General features: G+C 39.9%; 1 protein-coding gene across 3 annotated transcripts in view; it reads left to right on the forward strand.

The window, feature by feature from the left end:
• SEMA6A (semaphorin 6A) overlaps positions 1–23,574 on the forward strand; it is a 116,100-nt gene extending 92,526 nt beyond the window's left edge. For all 3 annotated transcript variants that reach the window (XM_084305514.1, XM_084305516.1, XM_084305515.1), the window contains one exon: positions 19,475–23,574. In XM_084305514.1, the coding sequence (XP_084161640.1) occupies positions 19,475–20,664 (1,190 nt within the window). In that variant the 3' untranslated portion in view covers positions 20,665–23,574. The remainder of the gene's footprint in view (positions 1–19,474) is intronic.
• The last annotated feature ends 1,132 nt before the right edge of the window (positions 23,575–24,706 follow it).

Genomic DNA, 24,706 nt, shown 5'->3' on the forward strand with positions numbered 1-24,706 from the left:
ATGCGTTGCCATCCCACTGGCATTTTCATTTTGGCCATTAAGGAATCTGCCCCTCTGCATTGCAAACAAAAAATCAGCTCTGATTGGGCAAACTGCACCCTCTTTCCTCTTCTCCATCTCCTCCAACAACCAAAAAAAAAACAAAACAAAAAAAAAAAAAAAAAACAAAAAAAAAACAACCAACCAAACAAACAAACAAAAAAACATGTTCTAGAGTATGTTTATGTTTTATTTCCTTTCTTGCTGTGTTTTAGCCTTAATTTAATTGTGTGTTTCTCACCTTTGTCAAAAGAGTTTTCCTAACCTTGCAGTCTAACCTCCCGTTCTGCTGCCATTGTACTGAGCCTCCCTCCTGCCCTCAGCAGTCGTGAAGCTCCTCATGTGGAGCACTCCAAGGCTTTACCCTGTACACCCCAGTAGTGACCTAGTGCTGTGTCTCTGTAGTTGTTCTACTAACGAAGGGAAAGTAGATAATATAGTACTTACTGCTAGCCAAGAGACCTTCATGAAGAAAACAAAGTAATTTTCTTCAGGAGGAACTGGCCTTGCTCCCTTATTACCCTCCTGGCCCTTCTCTGCTGTCTCCTGTCCCTTCTGCCTCCTTCTAGAAATGCCTCATGTTTTTCTAGTCCTGGGTTTGTTAACACAATGTAGCCAACTGCTTAGTTTTATTATTCACTCCCTAAATGTATGGAGCTTACCTTTCAATCACAGTACTGATAAACTGGTTGTAGAGATTTGGCTTATGATTTCTTTCCACAGCTTCTTTTCTGATGCATTCAGGTGGACATGGTTTAGCTGGGCATTGACTGCTTAAAGTGTAGTGTTACTCTGAACAGGCTTAATGTTTGTAATCTTACTTGTCTCAACACTCATTAAGTGACGATTATGAAGTGGTGTCTCCTTTTCTTAACAAAACTTTTGTCAATAGCCACATGCCAATTTCAAAAAAACTGTCTGGAAGTGGGATGTGCTGCACACAGTTTATATGGTTAAGACCTGCTGGAGTATTTAGATGTCAAGAATGCTCCTGTGGATATGTCATGCTTTAGAGTCTATTATTTTACGTATAACTGTTAACAACTGCAGCCCTTTGGGTGGTACAGACCTAGGTGTCATTAGCAGTAGTGAACAATTTGGAGAGGTCTCTGTTATTGGGGAGCCCAAGGGCTGTTAATTTCAAAATCTGACTCCATAAGATGTTTCTTATTGTACACAAGCGGCAGTGTTACTAATTTTTACTGTGATTATCACTACTTAAAAGACTTGCTAAGTGCTGACAATGCTTGTCTCTGGAGAGTCTGCAAATGTTACAGCAGATTCTGCTCCAGGGAGAAAGAATTGTATGAAATTTCAGGTATAGTTATAACAAAGAACACAAAGTGCTGATTTAACAAGATACTTTCCACGTAGACATGAAGAAATCTGTGGCAAAGCAAAGCTTCGGACTCTTTTGGCATAAATTAAGCAGCTAGTCTTAATCATGGGAAGGCTGAGTTTTCACCAGGAAGTACATTTGCAGTTTGTTTTTACACAGAACGTTGTATTCTGATATGTGCAAGGCTCTAAAAGATTCAAAACATGTTTTATCAGAGGAAGCAGGGAGAAGTCATTATTATCTTACTGGCATTTGGTAATAATTCAGAAGAGGATTTAAAGTGGCACAGAATTTGTCATGGCTGTCTTTGGAGTCAGCGTTTGCAGGTCTGAAGGGAAGGGTTTGGATTTTCAAGGTGAAGCAAATTCCCTGTATTTGATCTGTATCATAGTTCTGGCAAAGTCGGAAGGAATTGACTGCTTCCTAAAAAAGTGTTAGGCTAATCAGAGGAGAGTCTGCATCATAGTCAGCATTGACTAGATGTGGCTCAGGAAGCACTGTAAATTCAGAGCATATGGGCCTGGAGGAAGCTATTACAAACATTGCTATTCTTTTCCCTGTCTCAAACCACTGTCCACACAAACATAAAACAGATTGCAAGTACTTTGCCATTCACTAACACTTTTGAGTGCTGAGGAAACAATGAAGACAGAATCAGACCTGATCCTTCACTTTCTGTACATTTAAATCTTCTACCCACAGTCCCACAGTCCAGTAAAAGAGTGGTGTAAGAAAGGGAGTAGTGAATTTGTCCTGACTGTCTATGGTTTGGAAGCATTTAGCTGAGACTTGAAGTGAGAGGTTTGATTACTTGGAGCTACAATGCTTCACAAAGGGATTTCATGTATACAAGACTTAAATGGATCTAGCCCATTTAAGTTTTTATAGATTCACATCTAGATTAAAACCTAATTACTTTTCCCATTAGAATTTAAACAGAGACTGGTTGGATGAGTGCATGCTAAACCGAGCCCTATAGATTTTATTTGTTAAATGTTCTTAGGTAAATTAGCACCTGTAAACATCCCTGTTTTGTGAGGACACCTTATTTATGTTTGTCACATATACTAGTTGCTTAGGTGGAATATTAAAATATTTAAAAACAAAATAAAACAAACAAACAAACAAACATATTGGTTTAGAATACCTCTAAAAAGCAACTTGTCCAGAAACTGATAGTCTCAGAGACTAATCACAGCATACCGAACACCTTCCGTAGGATGCCATTTTAGCTCTGTACCAAATCAATGCCAGAAGACCATTGATAACAGTTAAATGAGACCAAATTTCTCAGAAGAGCTTCTATTAGCCAGATATCTATATCATAAGACCAGGCTAATAACTTGCAAACATGCCAGGAGGTTGATAACCTCACCCTGCTGGAGCTGCAGGTACTCTGTGACACAGACAAGAACACTGTGCAGTCAAGATTAAGGGAGCACACCAGACCTGTCCATCCAGAGGAGTGACACTGATCCTTCCTCTGTTCTGTCTTGTATGTACAAGATCTGTTCCCAGAGCTGGTGACAGCTAATCATCCCAGATTGCATCCCTGAGTTCAAACACTGGGAGGAGAAAACTAGGAGCTAATAAATAAATAGGAGTTGTATGTGAAATTGACAAAAGAAGAATGCTGGAAGGAACATTCCTGGCAACAGATTTTCTTCAAACTTGCTTTCTTTATGGTTTTTAAGTTTCTATGAGAACAAGGGTAAAGTGACAGTGAGGACAGTAAGCATGCAGAAAAGACAAGAAACCAAGTCCATGGGCAGTGCCGCATCCTTAAACCCATTTTAGCTTAAAAGGGGGGATTGTGATAGGAATACAGGGCAGTGGTTTAGTGTGTCTTCTCTGTGGCTAGACTTCATTTTGAACCTAACTTCATTAGAAAAAAATCTAGCTCATTTAGTCACAGATTTTCTGTAGGATCTTTTTGAAAGTGTAAGGAGAGGAACACTTTTCTCTGTGTTTCATATGGTAAAGGATGATCAATATAAGGGAATGGGTATATTCCAACACACAAACCATGCCTAAAGAAATAACTATACTTCATCACTAGATCTAGCTTGCATTTTTCAGAAATCAAAATGTTTCCATGCTTCACTAGCAGTATGGATTTCAGATTTAACTAGCCAAAGTGGAAATATGAGTAGCCAGCTTTGAACCAAGGGTCAAGTGACTTATCATTTATTTAGTATTAAAAAAAAAAAAAAAAAAAGAAAGAAAGAAAAGAAAAGAAAGAAAGGAAAAACAAACAAACAAACAAACAAACAAACAAACAAAAAAAAAACAAAACAAAACACATTTTTGATAATATGATAATAAAAGAGGTTGTGTTGATGTGCAAGTCCTGGTTATGAAAACCAACAATGGAGCTTTCCTTTGTAAATATGCCCCCATACATCAGAATTCTCCAAATAAAGGAAGGGTGAAGTTTAAAATAGACCTCATCAAATGTTAAATGTGGCTGCAGGAAAACAGCAGGTGTCCTTGACCTGTAATTGTCCACCTGCATAGATTTAAAGTCAGGTTATCCATTTACAGGCTGCAATGAGCAGCAGAAGCATGTCTTACCAAAACTGAAAAACTGTCATTGCCCCAGGACCTTGATCTACTTTTTCAATAAAAGAGGCCATGTCTAATTTGTCAAGGCAGCTGCTCAGAGTTCAGGGCATTAGAGCTATTGTGTGATGGACGAGATTCCCAGCTGTGTTCATCCACAGTCACCCGGTGAGGACAGCCTGGTGGAGAAACACAGGCTGTCTCATGCTCTTGTTTGACCCTTGTAGTGCTGACATATTTATCAGGGGCTGAGAATTCACTGTAGGCTACGCTGGCCCTACAGGGCCACTACTCTTTGTGGAAGCTGCGAGGAATAATTGGTGTTCAAGATGCTAAATAACACCACGTTTCATTCTGGGGATGTATATGTTGAGTACAGGGAGGCATTGTGCAATGCAAACATGCTGAACGGGCAGGAAAGAACTTAGCCCTTTAAGTAAGACATTTCTGAAACGGTTTCAAAATGTGAAGGGATTTAACAGCAGAAAATCTTACAGCCAGAAGAGACTTAAAGTGCCTTTTGGTGTTAAATCAGTGCCAGTGTATAATTAAAATGTCAATATGCTGTTAAAGATATTTGAATAATTCATTTTTCTTACATAGGATGTGCATAGTTTCAATAATTGTATTAATTAATAGGTAAGATGTCCTGTAGTAAATTTTCAACAACCTAAGCATTGACAGTCCTGGTTCAGAGCACTTTCAATATAATGTATGGACTGTGAACTGTTTATTAATCACATGACTGTACAAAACACCACATAATTTCTTCTCATATAGATAACCTTTCAGTGAACAGTATCTATATCTCTTTCCATGGATAGGATACTGACTGACTGTGTTCCTTTTTTGTTTAGTTTTCTTTAAGACTGTCAAAAAGCAAGCATATTTTTTAACATCAAAATGGGCTGGTGTGTACTGTTTACAGGATGTTGTTAATTAAAAAAGACTGGAGAGGTTGTAATTTAGATTTTGCCATGTTAATCATATTTAACATTAAATACGGATAACAAATGTTGTCACATTTGGAAAGTAGTCTTTTCTATGAATATCCTTAGTTTAGCCAGGTGTTTAGATGAGTGCTACTTTGAGCTACTTAGCAATTTAGCAAGACACCATAGTCTCTGGTCTCCAGTTACCATTTGTATGACTTTTTCTAGATTTTAATCATGTGTTCCAAGATTTTTGTGCCAGTAGCTAAGAAAGAGAAGAGAGAAAAAATATGTTATTATTCTCTTCTTACCAAAAAAAATAATAAATAAAATAAAATAAAATAAAATAAAATAAAATAAAATAAAATAAAATAAAAATAGTCTTACGGGCATTTTATTGAGAAGTTTTTAAGGGGATAGAGCAAATTTACCATTATATCAAAAATGTGCATCCTGACATATCTGTTTGGAAAAAAATAGCTCCACTGGCCAAGTTCTAAGCTATTGAAAAACCTCAGTCTGTTCATACCCAGAAGAGACTTGTCACCATTTGGCAGCTAAATACACAGACAACTCCGTGTACACTGAGCATTGGTGGTATGATTGATAAGCACTTTAGCTATCCAGCTGATAGTCTGACAGCTCTCACTGCCCCAGCAGATCAGAGTAAGTCAAAATCTCTGCTGAAGTAAATTTTAACAGCTGCATTGATATTGGAAGAGCTTAGGGCAGTTTATAGAGAAGTTGCTCAGGGAGCATTAAGGGGCATCTCTGGCACAGCTGTACAATACAGCAAACATTTGGAAATGGCCAGCAGCACATTTATCATCAACTTCATGTTGACCAAGAAGAATACCTGTAATGCTCTGAAACAGTGAGTCCCAGTGGATAGCCTCCAGACCAGTCCCAGCCTTCCATGCCTACCAAAATGTGTAGCCCCAGATATTAAACTGTAGTCCTTCCAGCAACAACCAAAGATTTCCATTTTCTGTGAAATAAAATCTCAGATGAAGGTGCATCTTCATAACATTGTCAGAACTGGGCATAAATGAGGCAGTTCTTTCATATGCCCAACAAGGATTTTAATTTTTTTAATTGAAAAATAACACCAGCTGCATGCAGTCAATAATATTCCATCTTGTTCATGCTCCATCCCATCTTACCCACAATTGTGATAGAAAATAATAGAGCAGCTGTTAAAAAAAAATAAAAGGGAAGGGGGGGAGAGAGAAGGGAAAGGGGAGGAGGACCAGACTCATTTTTAAAGCCTTACAAGGCTACTGTTATTCAGTATCATGTTCTTACAGAAAGAAACAGCTTTTTTTTTTTTTTTTTTTTTTTTTTGAGAGAGAGAGAGAAAGAGAGAGAGAGAGCGAGCCCAAAAGATCTGCAATTGCTAAAACAAACAATACCAACTCAGACACTAAATGGAAGACTGCATAGAAACACCTCCTGAATGGCAGTACACCAAAGCCTTCAGCAAGATAACTCCAAAAGTCTTTTGAGAAGAATATATTTTCCAATTGTTTTCAATTGGAAAATTCAGAAAACTTTACTGAGTTCCTGTTTGCAAACATAGTTGTAATCCTGAAAAAAAAAAAAAAATCTAGAACAGTCATTCACGTTGGTAAATACAATGAATTTGTTTCACAAGAAGCTATGGAAAAAAAAAGAGCAAGGCACCTGTCTATCTCTGTTTATAAAGTTAAACTCAGTCTAGCTAGCTGATGAGGGTAAACGAGGTGTAAGTCATAAAGCTATGTAAAAACTGCATAGCATTTTTTGTTGTCATTGTTTTAAGAAGCTAGCAGAAGCGGTCTTGTCATTTGGTGCAGAAAAGGCAGTTGGTAGTTGCTTTGAGCCTGTGGTCAGCACGGGAGAAATCTAATTTCTGCCATCAGCATACAGTCTCCAACAAACAGTTCAACCATTCTCCATATGTGTTTGCAGCTGAGTGACTCCCATCAGATCTTCTCAGAGAAGGGCACAGAGCAGGGGTGCCCTCTGTCCCTTCCTCTGTGTGCATTCCCTACTGAGCCTCTTGCATTCACCACAGAGCCTGCCCAGACAGAGGTTTGGGCAATCTCAGCTTATAATAAAGAACATAAAGAGTGCTGCTCTTTTTTTTTTTTTTTCTTTCTTTTTTTTTTTTTTTTTCAGATAACATTCTGCTTTATCTCTGCAAAACACTAGTCTCTATTCAGCATCTTAAAGAGGTCTTACAGTCCTGCAGCACTTTATATGCTTTTAGTCTAAATATGACCAGGCTACAGGCAATGCCCCAAGGCACTCACCCAGTAAGACAAAGTAATTTGCTATACCCAGTGATCCCTGGGGGTATTTATGTAGCTTGGTGTGCAGTTCTCACACACTGAACCAAATTAGTATTATCAGCAGGTACTTTCAGACACCCAGCATGAAGACCTGAAAAGACAATACGGTTTATCTGTGCTTGCTCATGGCAAGACAACTCGATAACATCACATATGCTTCCCTGAAAGGTTTGGACTCACCTACACTGTGTTTAGAAAGGAGGAAAGAGAAAATGTATCACAGAGATTGTGATAAAACTTGTTATAGTCCCAGTGCCAGGGGAAAAAAAAAAAAAAAAAAAAAAAAAAAGAGAGAGAGAGATGCTAACTTCTGACATGGAAATTTGTGTATCTGTAGATCAGTAAACATATCTTGAAAACTAGCCTACAGATAATGAGAAAAGCCAGTCAGTTCATTGTTCTAGCACTTACCTTCATGTTGATTAATTAGCTGTGCAAGCACCCCTGATTTGCTTGCAGCAGTGGGAAATACTGACCTAAAAAAGATCAAGAGCAGAAAATGAACAAATGCTACCGTAAATCCAGAAAATTTAAAAAAAAAAAATAAAAAAATGATTTGAAACAGTAGCAGAAGCAAGTGGAGCGTTGAGGAAGTTGTTGTAATGCAGACACACTGATGATGATGTTCCACAAAGCAAATATGCCTGGCCTGTGGCTGGGTGGCTAGAGGTCGCCTGGATGGGCTGTGAGTGTGTTGCAGAGGAAGCTGGTTTGGCAAGATTGCTGCTGGCCCCAGGGCAACGATCTGAGAGCGAGGTCAGACACCTACTTGTCATACCACGCACCCTAAAATGAAGTTACAGAAGCCACTTTAGCAGATTGGCCACCATAATTAGTGAACATGTTAAAAAATTCACAAATATGAAGCGTCAGTGAAGTTACAGCTTTAAAGCATAGATGTGCATGCGGTTTCTGCAAGATGGGGAGATGGTATAAATAAATAAATAGATAAATAAATAGATAAATAAATAGATAAATAAATAAGGTTTTAAAAGTCAAGTAAAAAAAAAAATGCAGAGAAATTGGACAGACAAAAGGAAAAATACATGAAAGAAGCCAGCACTGGAGATAGAAAATGAAGTGAGAGATGATAGCAGCAGCAGGATGAGAAGACCAGTAGGGAAATGCTGTCTTTTGCCTCAGGATGTAACTGGAGTAACCCTGCTTGCTTTACTGGAGGGATTGCAGATCTGAACGAATATAACTGAGAGGAAACAAGGCTTCTAATACTTATATTGGAAGAGTAGTGAGATACAGAGAAAGAACTAGAGGTAAAATCTGTCTTGCTTACTGTTGTGGCCAGTGTTTCAAACTCACTCCAGTTTCCCAGTTGCCTAATGTATTCAGTGACAGATGAGACTATGGGATTACAATACAGAGGGAAAACATATACCAAACACCAGCCATATATAATTTTTTATAATATTTTTGGTCTACAGACCCAACCCTGTAAATATTTCTAGTGGTCGTTTACCGACGACTGGGAGCATGTTTTAATTCATAAGTCCGGGTCTTGAAGAAAATACCTGCATGAGTGTAGAGAAAATGAAGAATTAATCCACAGTGTTGCTTTCTGTCAGAAAATACACTTTTTAGGCATATGAGTGATGGAAGAGGTTTCATATTCACTCTTTAGAAGAGGAGGCCTAACATGGGGTCCAGCTATGTTCCTAACCAGCAACCCAGCTGTGGACAGGAGGACTATCTCTAGGAAGTACAGTCAGTATGCATCAGTAAACATAGATGGCTTGGTCACCTAGCTGTTCAACTTCAATAATCATTTCCAAAGACCTCAAGGAATAGAATATATAGGGCACAGTCTTATTTAAATGTCTTGGATGTTTAATAGATGGCTCCTATGGTAGTTCAGCTGCAATGTGTTTAGTCATCTGCTTAAAACCATCATTTCCATTTTCTGTGTATTTAAAGAAGATCAGACTTGATGAGGAAACAATTTTTGTTTCTAGGTCGTATAAAGTGTTTGAAATTTAACCCCAATTCTTCTGTAAGGCTACTTTGAGTTTCAGCCTGCTAAGCAAAGCTGCTCTTGTTGACATTCAGAAAACTTCACTTCTCCCTGTTGTGCAGAAAGGCCATAGTTCAAAACAGGCTGTAAGAAAGGAAAAGGAAAGCCACAGAATTTCTCAGTGACAGCTTCTCTTTCCTTGACACTGTACATAAAAACTGCTTCCAGAAAGGCACTGGGTTGCCTAGAATACATAATGCCCACACCAGAAAAAAATAAAAATAAAAAAAAAAAAAACGCCATTTGTTCTGCACTGTCAGAAGAGCTCCATGCAGTGAAATGGGAACTGTGAAGATGAGAGATTCACTTTGCAGGCTATGACAACTTCTCTGGAGCCCTGGAATCATGCATATTCAGCCAAACATATGTAAATCTGGTTTAACCCAGCTGTGAAAGATCCCCTGAAGTAAACTAATAAAGAGCAGCTGGGTATGTTTAAGCTCATCCCAGGCATAGTAGAAAGGTCCCAGAATGTGCACTGAGCTTCTTTTACGTCATTAGAGGAAATACAGCAGACTTTAAAGGAAATTTGTGTTTTTAAGATGCAAAACAGTATAAAGCTTGCCTCTACTGAGACAGGCTACAAAAGAATTAATTTTCCTTGACATTTGGGTTTTATACATCTTGTCTCAACTATTGCAAATGCCTAGTTTACTGTTTTAAGGGGCCTTCTATTTCTGCTTAATTCCCCATCACACTGGCATCAAAAAAAAAAAAAAAAAAATTGTTGCTCACTGGGAAAGGGTGAGAGGTGAAGGAAAATACTGAAATCAGGAAAGTTCAAAGTGATCAGTCACTCCATGTTGTCTGCCAGTGGGAGAAAGGTTCTCAAGTGCTTTCTAGTGCAAGAGTTGGCCTTCAGCAAAGCCACTGCAGCAAATAAAATTGGACTGGCTTTCTGGACTGTGGTGAATCTCATTGCATTGTAGATCCAGGAGGCTGTGTACCTCAAAGCTCCTCTCATACCTGACAACTTAATAAATTGGCTTATTAACAGAGTTACTGCATATAAGTAATGCAACTTAAAATATTCTAAGCGCTTGCTGCTCTGGTCATTTTCCAGTCTGGCAGCCCTTCATTTCAGTGGGGGTGGGAGATATCTGGGCATTAATTTGCTAGTTCAGAGTTTGTAATTTCCATCTATATTAATCCCTTTCAGAAAAGGCCTGATCCCTTCTAATTTGTCAAAATTCACATATATGTCAATCGTATAGGTTTTGTATGGCTGCTGTGACATGCAGAGAAACTGGATTGCAGGCTCATAAAAACAGATAATTGAAAACTTGTTTGAAAATGGTACTTCAAGACTCACATGTTATCTCATAAGGACTTGGTGGAGTCATTTCTTTAACCTTTCTTGCATAACTTACATATCATAAGAAATGCAGGAATTAATATTCAGCATCTTCCCATTAAGAGCAGATCTATGTGTTGATCTCACCTCTTCTAGAAAGTTGCAACCATCGTTTTTCTATGGAGAGTTGTGTCGAGATATTCATCAGATGGGAGAAGTAACAGAATTTGGACCACTTGAAAGAAGTAAAACCACCCTTAAGGGTCAATAGATGAACCTGTCCTGGAGGTATTACTTCTGAAATTGGTCTGACTATGGGCCAAAACACCTTGACAGAGGACTCTGTGTCTGATCTGATTGCTTAGATCCTTCTCAGGCTTGTTACATGTTAGTTCAGACATGTTATGTGTCAATTTTCTTTTCAAAGTTCTGACGTACATTTTCTCTTTGTACCTCTGAGGATCCTTGTGCCTCTTGCAACTGAAGGCTTTTTCTTTACTAAACTCATTCTTCTCTTCAAGCACATGCATCCTCTTTTTGTTTGCTAAATATCTGAGCTAGCTTTGGCTACTGGCTTTAAGAGCCATGAGGAGGCATTGGAGACATAAGGAGATGGATTGCTCTTTTCAGCAGTCATGCAAAACTTCAAAACTTATGGTTACAGACCTTTACAAATCAACAATACAGCTTTACAGGGGGAGGGCTGTACTTACCTTTAAGTAAGAGGTTACTTACCTTTGTCAACAAAGCAGTTCCAATACAGTGGCTAACATCAAATCATTTGGATTATAATGTGGTTGGTTTATTCTGAAACTTTGAAATTATTTCTCCAAGAAAAACAATAAGATGAGATCTCAGAAATGCATGGTAAACTCTGGTCATTCCTGAACCTGCTGTCACTTTAATTTTGCTGTCCAGTCTACCTTCATCTGACTTTTTTTTTTTTTTTTTTTTAATTCCTATGTCTGGTTAAAAAAAAAAAAAAAAAAAAAAAAAGGAAGAAGAAAGCTTGTTAATACCTGCAGAGATTTTCCAGGCTGAAATAGTCTTTTAGCAGCATGAGACTGCCTGTAAACACAGTTCTAACACCTGGAGACACATGTTGAAAACCTTTTCAGTGGCATTTAAAAAAGATGTTCTGAAGCCTGTAAAAACCTCCATTCATAATGAGCCTATACCAGCATTCTTGCAAGTCTAAGCAGAGAGAGACATACATCAGACAGAAAAGCCTGCACAGAAGAAAGAAATTAACTGCCAGGTTTTCTCCTTAAGTAACAACAATAACGAAACCATTGTGCCTTTGTGGAACAATGACTTGCTCTGTGGAAAGTCTCAAGTGATTTTGTAGGTGTTGGAGATGGAAGTGGGTTGATTTCCATTTAGAGAGGTAAAGTTTAAGACAACAAAGACACCCACTCCCTGACTGCTGTTAATGTGTGGTCTAGGCTTAAATATTACCTTATTCCTTGGTAGTTATTCCCCCACTTCCCTGCCAAAACATCATTCTTCATTTCCCACCTCTGTTTTTCAGTTTCATGTGTGCCACCATTTTGGGTTATTACTTTACCATCTGTCACAGGCAATATTGGAAAACTAGACAACGAAAGCTCCCTGCAGTGATGCTCACAGAGTGTTCTTGATGCACATGGCATGTGGTCACCTCATTGTCCAGCATGCACCTCTCAGGGCCATAAATCATATCTGGAACAGAGGTGTCTTTGTATCCGCACCGCAGCTAGCTGTAGTACTCAAACAGAAACGCATTATTTTTGATGACAGGTAATGAGGTTATTCACACACAGGAACTTGTAGTTACGGGACCAGATATTGCTCTCTGCCCTGCTCCTGTTATTCCCACTGACTTTAGCTTGGTCATAAAAGCAGACCGCATCCGGCCTCTTGTATCACTAAAGCAGCCTCACATTAAGCTAGTCAAACTAGGAAGTAGGATTGTTTGTTTTTGTTCATCAAGCAGTTGTGGGTGTTATTAGCTGGAATTTCCGTTTGTGAAGCACAGACAGAAACAGATTTAGAGGAAAAGTGACTGTGGGACTCATCTTGAGGTTTTGCCATCTCTATCCCTGATCACAGATGAAAGAAAGAAAATCAGCCTTCATCAGAAAAGACTTCTGTTTGTGCTGCACATGCTAAAGGGATACAGCTCTTTTGCTAGACCTCTGGACTTGCAGTCTCCTTTCTGCAGATGAATTGCTCTTCTCCTGAGACAGACACATTCATTCAAAACAGATACAAGGAAACTAGTGCTCCAAGAGTAGTAAGAATCCTTGTGGACCCACTGCATTTATACTACTACCCAGTCCACCTTTACCTAAGGAACTGTTTTGGTTCTTTATTTTGTCATACTTCCACCATTTAATTTCATAACATAGATTACATACTTATGAAAGTTTGCACCTCCTTCCACAGAAAGAAAACCATTTACCACAGCTTAACAAGGGTTCCTTGGACTTCCCATTGTCTAAATAGGGAATCCTGTGGAGGACAATCTACTTCAGGTCTCTTTCCAAACAGATCATTGATCAATACTTCTCAAGTGCGGCTTTTCAGCAGGTGTTAGATCACTTTTATTTGCTTGTGACAAAATGAGTCAAAATGTATCATACTTAATGTTTCTCCATAAAAAGTAAATCATTTATCCTGTCAAGGAAGGAAGTTTAGCTAGTTTAATATAATTTATTCTTGGCAAATTTGCTTCAGTTTATATGTATATAATGACTGTATTATCCTTAGAATGATTATAACATTGGTAGTTCAATCATTCGTTCTACTGTCATTCCCATTCTAAAAATTGGACTGTCAGGTCTGTCGTCTGCTAGGTTCTCCTTTTGGCCCATCCCAAAGACAGGTAAAATGGTTGCCCTTTTCCAGAGCTCCTGCTACTCATAGTTCCTTCAGCATCATCCAAGAACCTGCACAGAGTCTAGAGACTGCTTTGGCCAATTCCATTACACAATTTGAAAACATACACATGATCTGAATTTTTGTATCTCTTTTCTCTGTTCTGGTCAGCACCACATTGCCTGAATTTGTTACATTTCTGATCAGAGACCAGAGTGTGGATTCTTGCTTAAAAGTGAAGCAGGAAAAATTGTAAATGCTTCAATCTCTGTATCTTTCATTATTTGTCCTCCTTATTCAAACTTACCATACTGGCATTCATTATTCCTATTCTGTTATACTCATGCCGTATATTCTTTAGGATGTTGAACTCTGTTCCTTTGTTTACATGATCCTGATTCTGCCCTCAGAATTTGGTGGGTTTGTTTGTTTTTCTTTTTCTTTTTCTTTTTCTTTTTCTTTTTCTTTTTCTTTTTCTTTTTCTTTTTCTTTTTCTTTTTCTTTTTCTTTTTCTTTTTCTTTTTCTTTTTCTTTTTCTTTTTCTTTTTCTTTCTGTTAGAATTAGAACAACCAGAACATGCAGAGAATAGTGTCATCAGGGTTTCCATGTGGTAACACTTTCAGCACTGTGCACATCTTGTTGTACTGCTTTTTAACAGGTGTTCAGGTGAAGCCTTAACCCTTAAATACTTTTGTTAGCTGATGAGAAGAAGCCCCATCTCTTTCCTACTTCCTATCTACTGTTCCATATATCTAGGTCATTACATCACATCTGATCTTTTCTCTCTTATTTTCACCAAGAGGCATTCAAAAAGTTTGTTTCTCACTTTTTCCAGAACTTTAGAAAAATTATTTCTATTATTGTCATAAAATGTATGTCTCCTTGCTTTTTCCCCAGCTACCTTTTGGGGAACAAGTTAGATCAATATTCTAGTCATATGATTTATGCAAGCACTAACTCATTTCAGAACTGGAACACTTTGGATGTTCGGAAACATTTTTCTTAGTGTCCTCTTAACCAACCAGTCAGCCATATCTTATCTATAAGCTCTGCTGGAAGAAGTAGTGACTTATATATCAGGTCTCCTCTTTCATTAGATGAGCAAGAAGAGGTGATTTTTTGTGTTCCAGATTATACAACACATTACAGTATACTGTATATTCTCAGAAAAATTAATGTTAATGTTAGATGATACAAACAAAAGGACATGGGGTGAAATTACAGAAAGCTAGTGGAGCAGGAAGGATCAGGTTGTCTGTAAGAATCACAATAGCCATGGAAAGTGGAGAATATCAGGTCACTAGCCTGGCCCTTTTAGAAGACAGAAATAATAGTACATCATGCATATGAAGGCTCTGCACTCATAAGCCCAGTTGTGATTCACAAGGAACAGAGTTTGTCTTCAGTGGAAGACTTCAGGGAGACAGATAAGTGCAGCATGTTTGTGGCATTACATGTAAAGCCTGATCCTTGAGGTTGCAAATATTTAACCTCATCTATGTCTTTGAAGCTGTTTGAGTTTTACTGCTATTTTACCACCAGAACTTTCCCAAATATAGTGTTAGTACAGGTAATAGAGTAGCTGTTAATAGAGTAGCTGGTTTCTATCTACGATGATATGTCTTCAGGTGCTACAGAAAACAAACAAGAGTATGGATAAATACTATGTCAGTAGAAGCGAGCAGAAAATGACAGATTTCAGAACTCTGCAGTGTATAAAGCCAAGCAATGCTAGGAAGGAAGGGAGACTTCTCAGGGCACAGTCAAGGTTAGCTAATGATTTCTATGAAAAAGGAACACATTACTTTTCTCTCAGCTGCTAACACTGACCCACTGTTTTACAATATGGTGATATTAGGAAGTATTTGCTGGATCAAGTGAAAAAAAGATCCAAATCAGTAAATTATAATGTTAGCAAAAGACGTTTAGATGTAGAGCTTAGGGATATGGTTTAGTGGGGACTGTAGCGTTAGGTCAGAGGTTGGACTCGATGATCTTGAGGTCTCTTCCAACCTAGAAATTCTGTGATTCTGTGATTCTGTGATTCCAAACTAATAAATGAAATAAACAGTGCATTTTCATATCTGGAAAGAATGTACTGCAAACAAGAAAGTGCTAGAGAGAATATTTTAAAAGTGCAAGGTAATAGTATTTTGTACAGATTTTTTTTTATTATTAAATATATGATGAAACTAATATAACAGTATTTATATCTATCATATTTTACAGTCTGTTCCCATAGTATTTTATGCAGCCAGCTTAGTCAATTTTCCAGTACACAGTGTCAAGAATGTCAGGTAACATACAGTTATCAGACTTTTCAGTAACAGACATTTCCTCAAAGCTGGTGGTTGAAATATTTTATCTGACTTACAAAAATGTAGACCCTATGTTTTTTCAACTATTTTCTTCATTTATTTTAATCCTTTCAATAATGTGTGCTAATGAATGATGCCAAACTGAGCCTTGTGAACAGTTCTTTAAGAACCACAGGATGTGTAAAACCACACACAATGAAGTATATAAAGTGGCACAAACACTGTTTGCTTTCAGACTGGCACATTCTGGGCCCATCACTGGGATCACACACTTGCCTATTCATCCCATTCTGTGAAGGCAGTTGCTACTGATGCTAGGGGCTTGAGATGTTGATTGACAACTGCAGTAGCCTATTTCATATTAGATTTCTCTCCCCGTGGTCTTGATAGCAGGATGCTGAACATTCCTCATACTTATTCATTACTTAATTGTATCTGTTTCATAATCATTAATGCAGGTCAAATCTTGCCAATCCTAATCATTTTATTTAGGTTAAAGTTGTTGGGATTACTTACATAAGACACTTGGATGTGATCCATCATAAAAACTAAATTACCTCATTGACCTGAGATTGTGTCCAGAGAAGATCCACCTGCCTAGGGCAAAGCCACTAAAGTTAAATATCTTTTCACTCTAGTCTAGGAAACCTAACAAACTTCAGGAAGGTTTGAGCTCAGGAGGAACTATCTAAAATCAGAACTGTTCTAAGGCCCTCATAAATCTCTGCTCATAAAACACCTGCAGTGCGACCTGCAGCATTTCAGCTATACTTTTCTTGAGTACACATGGTCACTCAGTTTGAAATGTGTGGTAATTTTGTAACGTGAGTTGTAATGAGTCCATATCCATTGGTAATGTAAAACCGATGGCAAGATTTCATGCTGCTTTTGTATGCAGGGATGCAGGTTTCTGTTTTACAGCTGTCAGTCATAGAATAGCCTGAAGCAGAAGGCTGAGTGAGGAGAGCAGCCTCACGTAGCCATCAGGAAGTGCCAGGCATGGAGCACCCATCCATCTATCATTGTTATACCAGGCTCCACACAGAGCAAGTAAGCTTCCCCAGAGCAAACTGGTTTATCTGCTGCAACGCCTTACTGGAAAGAGGTATAACATGTGAGAGAAATCTCTGTCCCAGTGATTAGTTAGTTTCTTTTTTCCTCACATGTGGGGAAAAGCTTCTCATACCTTGTGTCACCTGGGTTCAAGTCCTTCTACAGAACCAGACAGGGAAAGCTGAAGACAAGGCTTCTGTTTTCTGCCTCTGTGCCACAACTGCAAATGACAGTTAAAGTGCTAGAAATGCATAAACTAGGAAAAGTCTAGTCTGAGCAACCTGGTCTAGTGGGAGGCGTCCCTGCCCATGGCGGGGGGTGGGGGTTGGAATTAGATGATCTTTAAGGTCCGTTCCAACCCAAACCAGTCTGTAATTCTGTGAAAAGTCCTGTCCCTTCCTCTCGGGTTATGCATGGCTTCTGCTTCCAGACACAGACAGGCTTAACGATTGTAGATGCTTAGTTGAGCTGGGATTTTGAGTCTTTTTTGTGAAAAAAACACAAGACTTCAGCACTCAAAGGAGCATTTCTCTGAGAAGTTTTTCAGTGGAAGGTGTCCCTGAAATCAGGCATTTTAAGTTGAAGTTTTCCTTAATATCTTGCCTAGCAATGCATTTCTTGATAGACATTAACACTTCCATGACCATCCTTTCCACCCATTCAAGACTTCCCACTTTTGATTTTCCAGCTAATGACCACAGGCAGTTTTACAAGTGTGAAAAAATTTGGTCTGAAAATTATGACAGTACTAGCAAGTAAATATTGGCAGGTGTAGGGTTCATAGAAGACTGTCACCTTTGCAGTGAAGTGGAGTTCCTATTGATGATGCTGTGGCCACCAGATCATGCTTCTGATCTACATACAGCAGTCTTGTGTGTGAATTTAAAGGCTAGGCACTACCACCTTCTGTTAGGTGTTCTTGACAAAGAGTAGAAAAGTCTACCTAATAAAAACTTCTGGGCTTTGAAAGAGGGTTCTGTGAAACATTTGATTTGAAGATTGTTTTTACTTAGACATTGTTTCCTGAGGTCTTCTTTCCTCCCCCTACTTGTGAAGACATTTATATGAATGCAGACTCTTAAGTTTCCTAAGGGATCATGTGCCCTTGCTCCTTATTCTCCTCATGAAATCACAACCCTCTGTTTGTCACAGCATGGTAATTTCCATGGCAAACAGCTGTGATGTCACCAGCAGAAGCTTATGATTTCAAGAGCTGTTTTGCTTTTAAATATAAAGTTCCTATCTTGTAAGCAAATATCCCTTGTCCAACTAAACACTGTAATTAAATGGGGACAGAAAATACATGCTGTGGAAGCAATACTGTATCTACCCAGAACACTTATCAAAGGTTTCTGTGAGATAATGGCAACTTTTCAGTACTCTTTTAACATAGTTTGCTGAGGAGTATTTTGCATTTGGTTCTAATTCTGGGCCACAAATACCTTGTCTGCCAAATACACAAATAGACATTATTCTAAAGGAGAAGGTGATTTATGACATGAAAGTTTTGTATCTTCACAAGGCCCCAGGAGAGCGTTGGAGGTACTTTTCTTCCTGTCTTGCTGTCTCTCCTGTAATAAGGATGTGGCTTATATTTCCTTAGAGCATGTGGAGCTTTTAATGCCCTGGCATTTGGATGCTCTCTGGAGAAAGAGGTGGGAGAGACGTTCCTTCAGCTCCTTGTCAGGCAGTGGCTGTGCCTTGTTAAGCATTAAGAACAAAACCAGAAATGGAAAAAAAAAAAAATAGAGCCTCTGCGCTTGTGTTTCATTAGTGCTGTTGGCTTGATGCCCAACTATGTCAGGAAAAAGTTCCTTTCTTTAGAAATTCAGAGTATTGATTAATGCTGTGTGAGGGACTTCAGACTGAGGAGACACACTCTGCCAAAGATGCCCTCTCTGACAGGGAGTGTTTGGAGGGCCAAGTAAGATTTGACACTAATCTCAGACCACAGCACAGAGCCACCAAATGAGGCCCTCAAAGTCAGAGCTTTCAGCTGAAAAAGGATAAGCTTCACTGCAGAGGTCAGCCTATTCATGTGTCCAGAACAAGAGAGAGCTTTAAAAATTGGAAGAGCAAGGACAATCCTCTGCAAGGCTCAGTACATTTCCACACTGTGCTCTGTCTTTCATGGTTATTTAAGCATCCTCCTGAAGCTCAGGCATGTGACAGTGACTTTTAAAACACATGACAAAGATAACAGAATGACAAGCCTTAAACAACATGGGATGCACTTCTCTGATATTTGCAGAGCTTCTCTCTCCTCTCTTCCTTTTACAGGATTTTCAGTCTGAACAATATACAGTAATAAAAGTAAGATGTCATTAGCTGAGGAGAGATGGGATAGAGGGAGGGGAGGAATGAGCAGTATGTCAGACGAAGAAAAGTAATAGCTCTGACCTCTCAAAGTCAGTGTGAATTTGCCCAGGGCATGGATTTCAAACTGATTTTAACTGCCCTGCAAGTGAATTCTCTCTCCCTCCATGATCTTCATAGTGTTCAGCTCCAGATCTGAAAGCTGTACTGAGAGCACAAGGCTGTGTATGTAAGATGTAGCTGGCAAGGACAGTATGCCTCTAAATTTGGGCAAGCTGATCAAAAATCACCTTGAAGTACACAAACAAACCTCCCAAGGAGTACCTTTGAATGAAGTAGTTAATGATAAGTGGCTTTTCCCTATCCTTGGTTTACTTAACTAATGTATGCTGTTTATTTCAGGAGTGATTCGGGAGAGTTACCTGAAGGGTCACGATCAGCTGGTGCCAGTTACCCTGCTGGCCATTGCAGTAATTCTTGCTTTTGTCATGGGGGCCGTCTTTTCGGGAATCATAGTGTACTGCATCTGCGACCACCGCCGCAGAGACGTGGCTGTTGTGCAGAGGAAGGAGAAGGAGCTGACCCACTCCCGCCGCGGCTCCATGAGCAGCGTTACCAAGCTCAGCGGCCTCTTCGGAGATGCTCAGTCCAAGGAGCCAAAGCCTGAAGCTATCCTCACGCCCCTGATGCACAATGGCAAGCTGGCGACCCCAGGCAGCACTGCCAAGATGCTAATCAAGGCTGACCAGCACCACCTGGACTTAGCTGCCCTGCCAACCCCTGAGTCTACCCCAACCCTGCAACAGAAGAGGAAGCCAAGCCGTGGCAGCAGGGAATGGGAAAGAAACCAGAACCTCATCAATGCCTGCACAAAAGATATCCCTCCAATGGCCTCTCCCGTGATCCCAACCGACCTGCCGCTCAGGGCTTCTCCTAGCCACATCCCTAGCGTTGTGGTCCTGCCCATTTCCCAGCAAGGCTACCAGCATGAGTACGTCGACCAGCCAAAAATGAGCGATGGGGCTCAGATGTCTGTGGAGGACCAGAATGCTACCCTTGAGTACAAAACCATCAAGGATCACCTCAGCAGCAAAAGCCCCAGCCACGGGGTTAACCTGGTGGAGAGTCTCGACAGCATGCCGCCAAAGGTGCCCCAGAGGGAAGCCTCCCTTGGGCCCCCAAGCACCTCGCTGTCCCAGAGTGGCCTGAGCAAGCGGCTGGAAATGCATTCCTCTGCCTACAGCGTGGACTACAAGAGGAACTACCCAACAAACTCGCTCACAAGAAGTCACCAAGCGTCAACTCTCAAAAGAAACAACACCAACTCCTCTAACTCGTCCCACCTCTCCCGAAATCAGAGCTTCGGCAGGGGTGACAACCCACCGCCTGCTCCGCAGCGAGTAGACTCCATACAGGTCCACGCCGCGCAGGCACAGGCCGTGACTGTATCTCGACAGCCGAGTCTCACCGCGTACAACTCTCTGACGAGGTCGGGGCTGAAACGCACGCCCTCGCTAAAGCCAGACGTACCTCCCAAACCTTCTTTTGCTCCACTCTCCACATCCATGAAGCCCAATGATGCATGTACATAATCACAGTGGGGTGGGGGGTAGAACAGCAATTAAGCAGAGGTTGCCCTTGAAAGCCAGTGTTCTGCAACTGCTCCTCTGAGAAGATGGTTGTTGCAAGCTGAGGATGTGTTGATTCTGCTCTCTGGGAAAAGTGGAATATTTTTTTAACCCGAGCCATATGACCCATGGTCGAAGGTTTGCGACTGCAGGACTCACCCCCACAGCCCTCTGGTTCTTTGTTCAAAAGACTAACTCTCCATCACAAACATTGAGCCAAAAGCACACAGGTGAAAGATGACCGTGACATTTCACCCTCCCAACTGCACAGTGCATTCCTGAACTGGGAAAGAGTGCTCTGAAAAGCAAAACCCATAATTACAAAAACAAAAGAAAAAAAAATATTAAAAAAAAATAAAAAAAATAAATAAAAAAGAATGCATTGATAAAGCTAACTCTGACTTAACAATGGCAGAAGTTTACTAAGTGCAGGTACTGTGAAATGCCCACCAGTGTTACAGCCATTTGGTTACAGCAGTTAAATGCCATGCTGGGCAAACTATGTCATAGATTTCTGCTACCCTTCTCTTTTAATGAATAACATGTGACTGTTAACGAAAGTAACTCCTCTTATTTATTGTTCAACTTTCATTTTTCCTAAGGAAATGACTTCTGCATATCATCCTGTGAGCAGCTCTTCAGAGAAGTACCTTGAAAGTTATACCTATTTAACGTGAAACCTATTAACTGGAGTAATTAAAACTCTTTTATTTTTCCAATAAATCCACTGAGTTAAATAAGTTGGAGCTGGAATTCTGAACTTTGTGCCTGGACTGTCTGATTAGCTGAAAAAAACAAAACAAAACAAAACAAAACAAAAAAAAAAACGGGGATATCTATTTAAGTCTCTCAGCTAATTAGCCGGCTGGGCCTCTGACCTAAGACAGCAACAAACAAATACCACAAGTTCATAACTTCTAACGCAACTGCAAGAGAAACTCTTAAAAGCCGCACATTTGTGCACCATTGCTATCAACATGGCTTTGTCAGTAGCTAATACTTTCTGTGAAGGCACCAGCTTGTGATGTGCCATCTCATTTCACCTTGCATGTGAGACGGCAAACAACATCCTCAAACAGTGTGAACTAGTTAATATGCCGGCTGTTACCATGCATAAATTATGGTCTTATCACACGGGTTTTTCGTGGGAATATATCTGTGAATAGCCTGTTTTCTTCCACATGTAAATTTGTGCCTTACACCCTCAGTTGTGTATAATTGTGAGCTGTAGTATGTAAAACCTTTTTCTTTTTCTCCTTGGAGTAATGCAAATATTTATTGGTCCTTCCTCCTCTAAGCCCTCTCAAGAATCAGAGCAAAGACATTCGAAGAAGAATGTAGTGGCTGTTGGCACAACCTCATGTCCCTCAAGATACCAGGCCAGTGCCGAACCCTCCGGGTCAATCCCACTTTCAGCTGTGCCAAGTCCTCTCCCAAAACCACCCTCCGGCTGTGCTGCCCCAAAGGCACCGTGCCGCCCTTCCCTGCCTCCCGCGCCCCGTCTACAGTGATCATTCTCCCTGGGCAGCAGAGAAGCCACAAACAACCTTGTCCCCTGGGGCTGGCGTGTTGCCTGGCTGGGGACAGGCACCAGCGAGTGGTGCCAAGCCCCGCAGCACACCCAGCCACACGTCCCGCAGCACGCAGGGCACACGGAGCTAGGACAGGCAGGCAGGCTCCTGCTGCAGCTACCTGCTGCTCCAGAAGGATGCTGCATATACTCCTCTGGGGAAAAAAAATGTATTTTTTTTTCTTTGTTTCTTTTGTGTGACTGTGCATGTAGCTAGTGTGGGAGTGTGCGTGCACACAGGTGTGTGCGTGTGTGTGTGCGCGCAGGTGTGTAAGTTCCTTTCCAGTCTTTCAGTTTATGCAAAAATGTAGATGTGTTTTTAATCTGTTACAATAACTGTGTCAACATACTGTAGACAAACGATGGGGATCGCTTCTAAGCTTTTTATATATATATATATATCTACTGAACAGTATGTTTGAGTAAGGTGGTTGTTTCTGTTTCAATTTGTTTTTTAAAATTTTATACTTCCATTTGTTTTTCAGGGTTTTGGTTTTGTTTCTGAATGACTGAAAAGACAGATTTTAAGTCCATTAGCTTATAGATGGTATATATAAAGTCTGGATGGTCTAGACCAAAGTGTGTAACAAGGGTGCTTGCATGTTCTTTCATTTCATCATGGCTTCTTTTATGAAATAATTTTGTTCACCCTTAGTGAACTATGCAGACTGGAGTAGATAGATCTGTATCCAAAGCAATGGTGTTGTTTTAATAAAAACAAACAAACAAACAACAAAAAAAAACTTTGAAAACTGTAGGTAGCAAGGTCATTTTTGAAGAGAACCCACTCACAACTCTCTCACCAAGCTCCAAACCCCCTGAGTACCAAATGCACAGGCCCCATTGCTATGACTCAGCAAAGCGTCCTGTCAAAATGCAGAAGTGAATAATCACAGCAGCAGCTTGTACAGCAGCCTGCCTTTGTAATATACATCTTGTCCGCTACCAGCTTGACCTTGAAATTCTCATTTGGTACTCAGCGGGTCTTCTCTGCTTGTCCTTCCCCGTCACCGGTTCCCTTCCACCCCTTGTTTTGAGGGGTTCATAAACCTATGTGTGCCTTTGCTTTCCACCCTTGCTATACACTGGTAGATGCAACAAATTCAGACTCTCATTTGTTGTAAAGTTGTAGAGTATCGTGATGTCACCAGTTTCCCTACATTTCCACATCCCCCTAACATCTGATTCACAACTTAATGTATGTTGTAAAAAAAAAGAAAAAAAAAAGAAAAAAAAGAAAAAGGAAAAAAAAAAGAAAAGAGAGAGAGAGAAAACAAGAAAGATAAAGAAAGAAATGAGAAGACAATGGGAAATAAAAGCTCTTGATTACATATGGTAATAAAACCAGACTGTTCTACTTTATTTCTTGTGTCCCAATTCTTTGGTTCCTGTGAGGATTCATCTTTTTCCTTCATAAATAAATAAATAAATAAATTCAATGTTGATCATTTAGGCCAGGTTAGAGAAATAAATTTGTTGTTTTCTGTCTCTTGAAGATGAACTTGACTTTAGAATAAGGCGATGGTAATTAAAAATTGAATCACACATTTGCTCTCCCTCTATTCATATTCTACATTTTCTTTTTATGAGCTTGTTCATCATCAAATATTTATGGCAGACTTGATAGTTTAAGAGATCAAGGATGGGATTTAAGCACACGTGGTCCACCAAAATAGACCATCATACAGATATGACTTCATTTCCAGGTTTTGCACATTAATAATGGGGGAGCCTGTGTTTTCTTTTAGCAGGCATAAATCTATTGTGCTTTATAGGCCTGATCTAAAGGATGTTGCCTGAGACTTTAATTCTGCAAGAAAATGGTAGTAAACAGATAAATAACGAAAGCATATACAATGTCCCTCATCCTGACAGTGATTAAAATGTACCAACATCCTCCGCATGGATTTTGTGTAAGTGCGGACAACATACTCACAGCCTCTCCCCTGAAGCTGAACACTCATCTGCTTTAGTAACTGGACTTAGTAGTTTTGTTTTGTCACACAGCTTTGTGTTACCTGCTAGAAACTTGGCAGAGCGTGTCATTTTCAGTCTACAGCTGGTCCCCTGTGAAGATACACTGTCCAGCTTGTTCTGAAACCTTTCATACAAGCTGCATCTAAAGGAAGCTACGCAAAGGTAGAGATACCTCTATATTAACATTAATATTAGTATTCCTCTATAAATAACTGCAGGCTGCTGCTTCATTGCTCCTTCTTGTTTGTTTTTCTAAGTTAAATAACCCCTGGTCTTGCTGAAGGTGCCCCTCAGCTGTGTGCTGTGCTGCCAGATGGCCTTAGTCATTCCCATGGATCAGGCTTGGCCTGGGGAGAGGCACCAGGATCGCCTCTGGCAGCAGCACCAGCTGACTCTCTAACAAGGCTCATTCTGCTGTTGCCAGTGAGAAGAAAGTCATGTTAAAGCATGGGCATGAGG

Source organism: Netta rufina, assembly GCF_964035555.1.
Source record: "Netta rufina genome assembly, chromosome: Z".
Taxonomy (NCBI): Eukaryota; Metazoa; Chordata; class Aves; order Anseriformes; family Anatidae; genus Netta; species Netta rufina.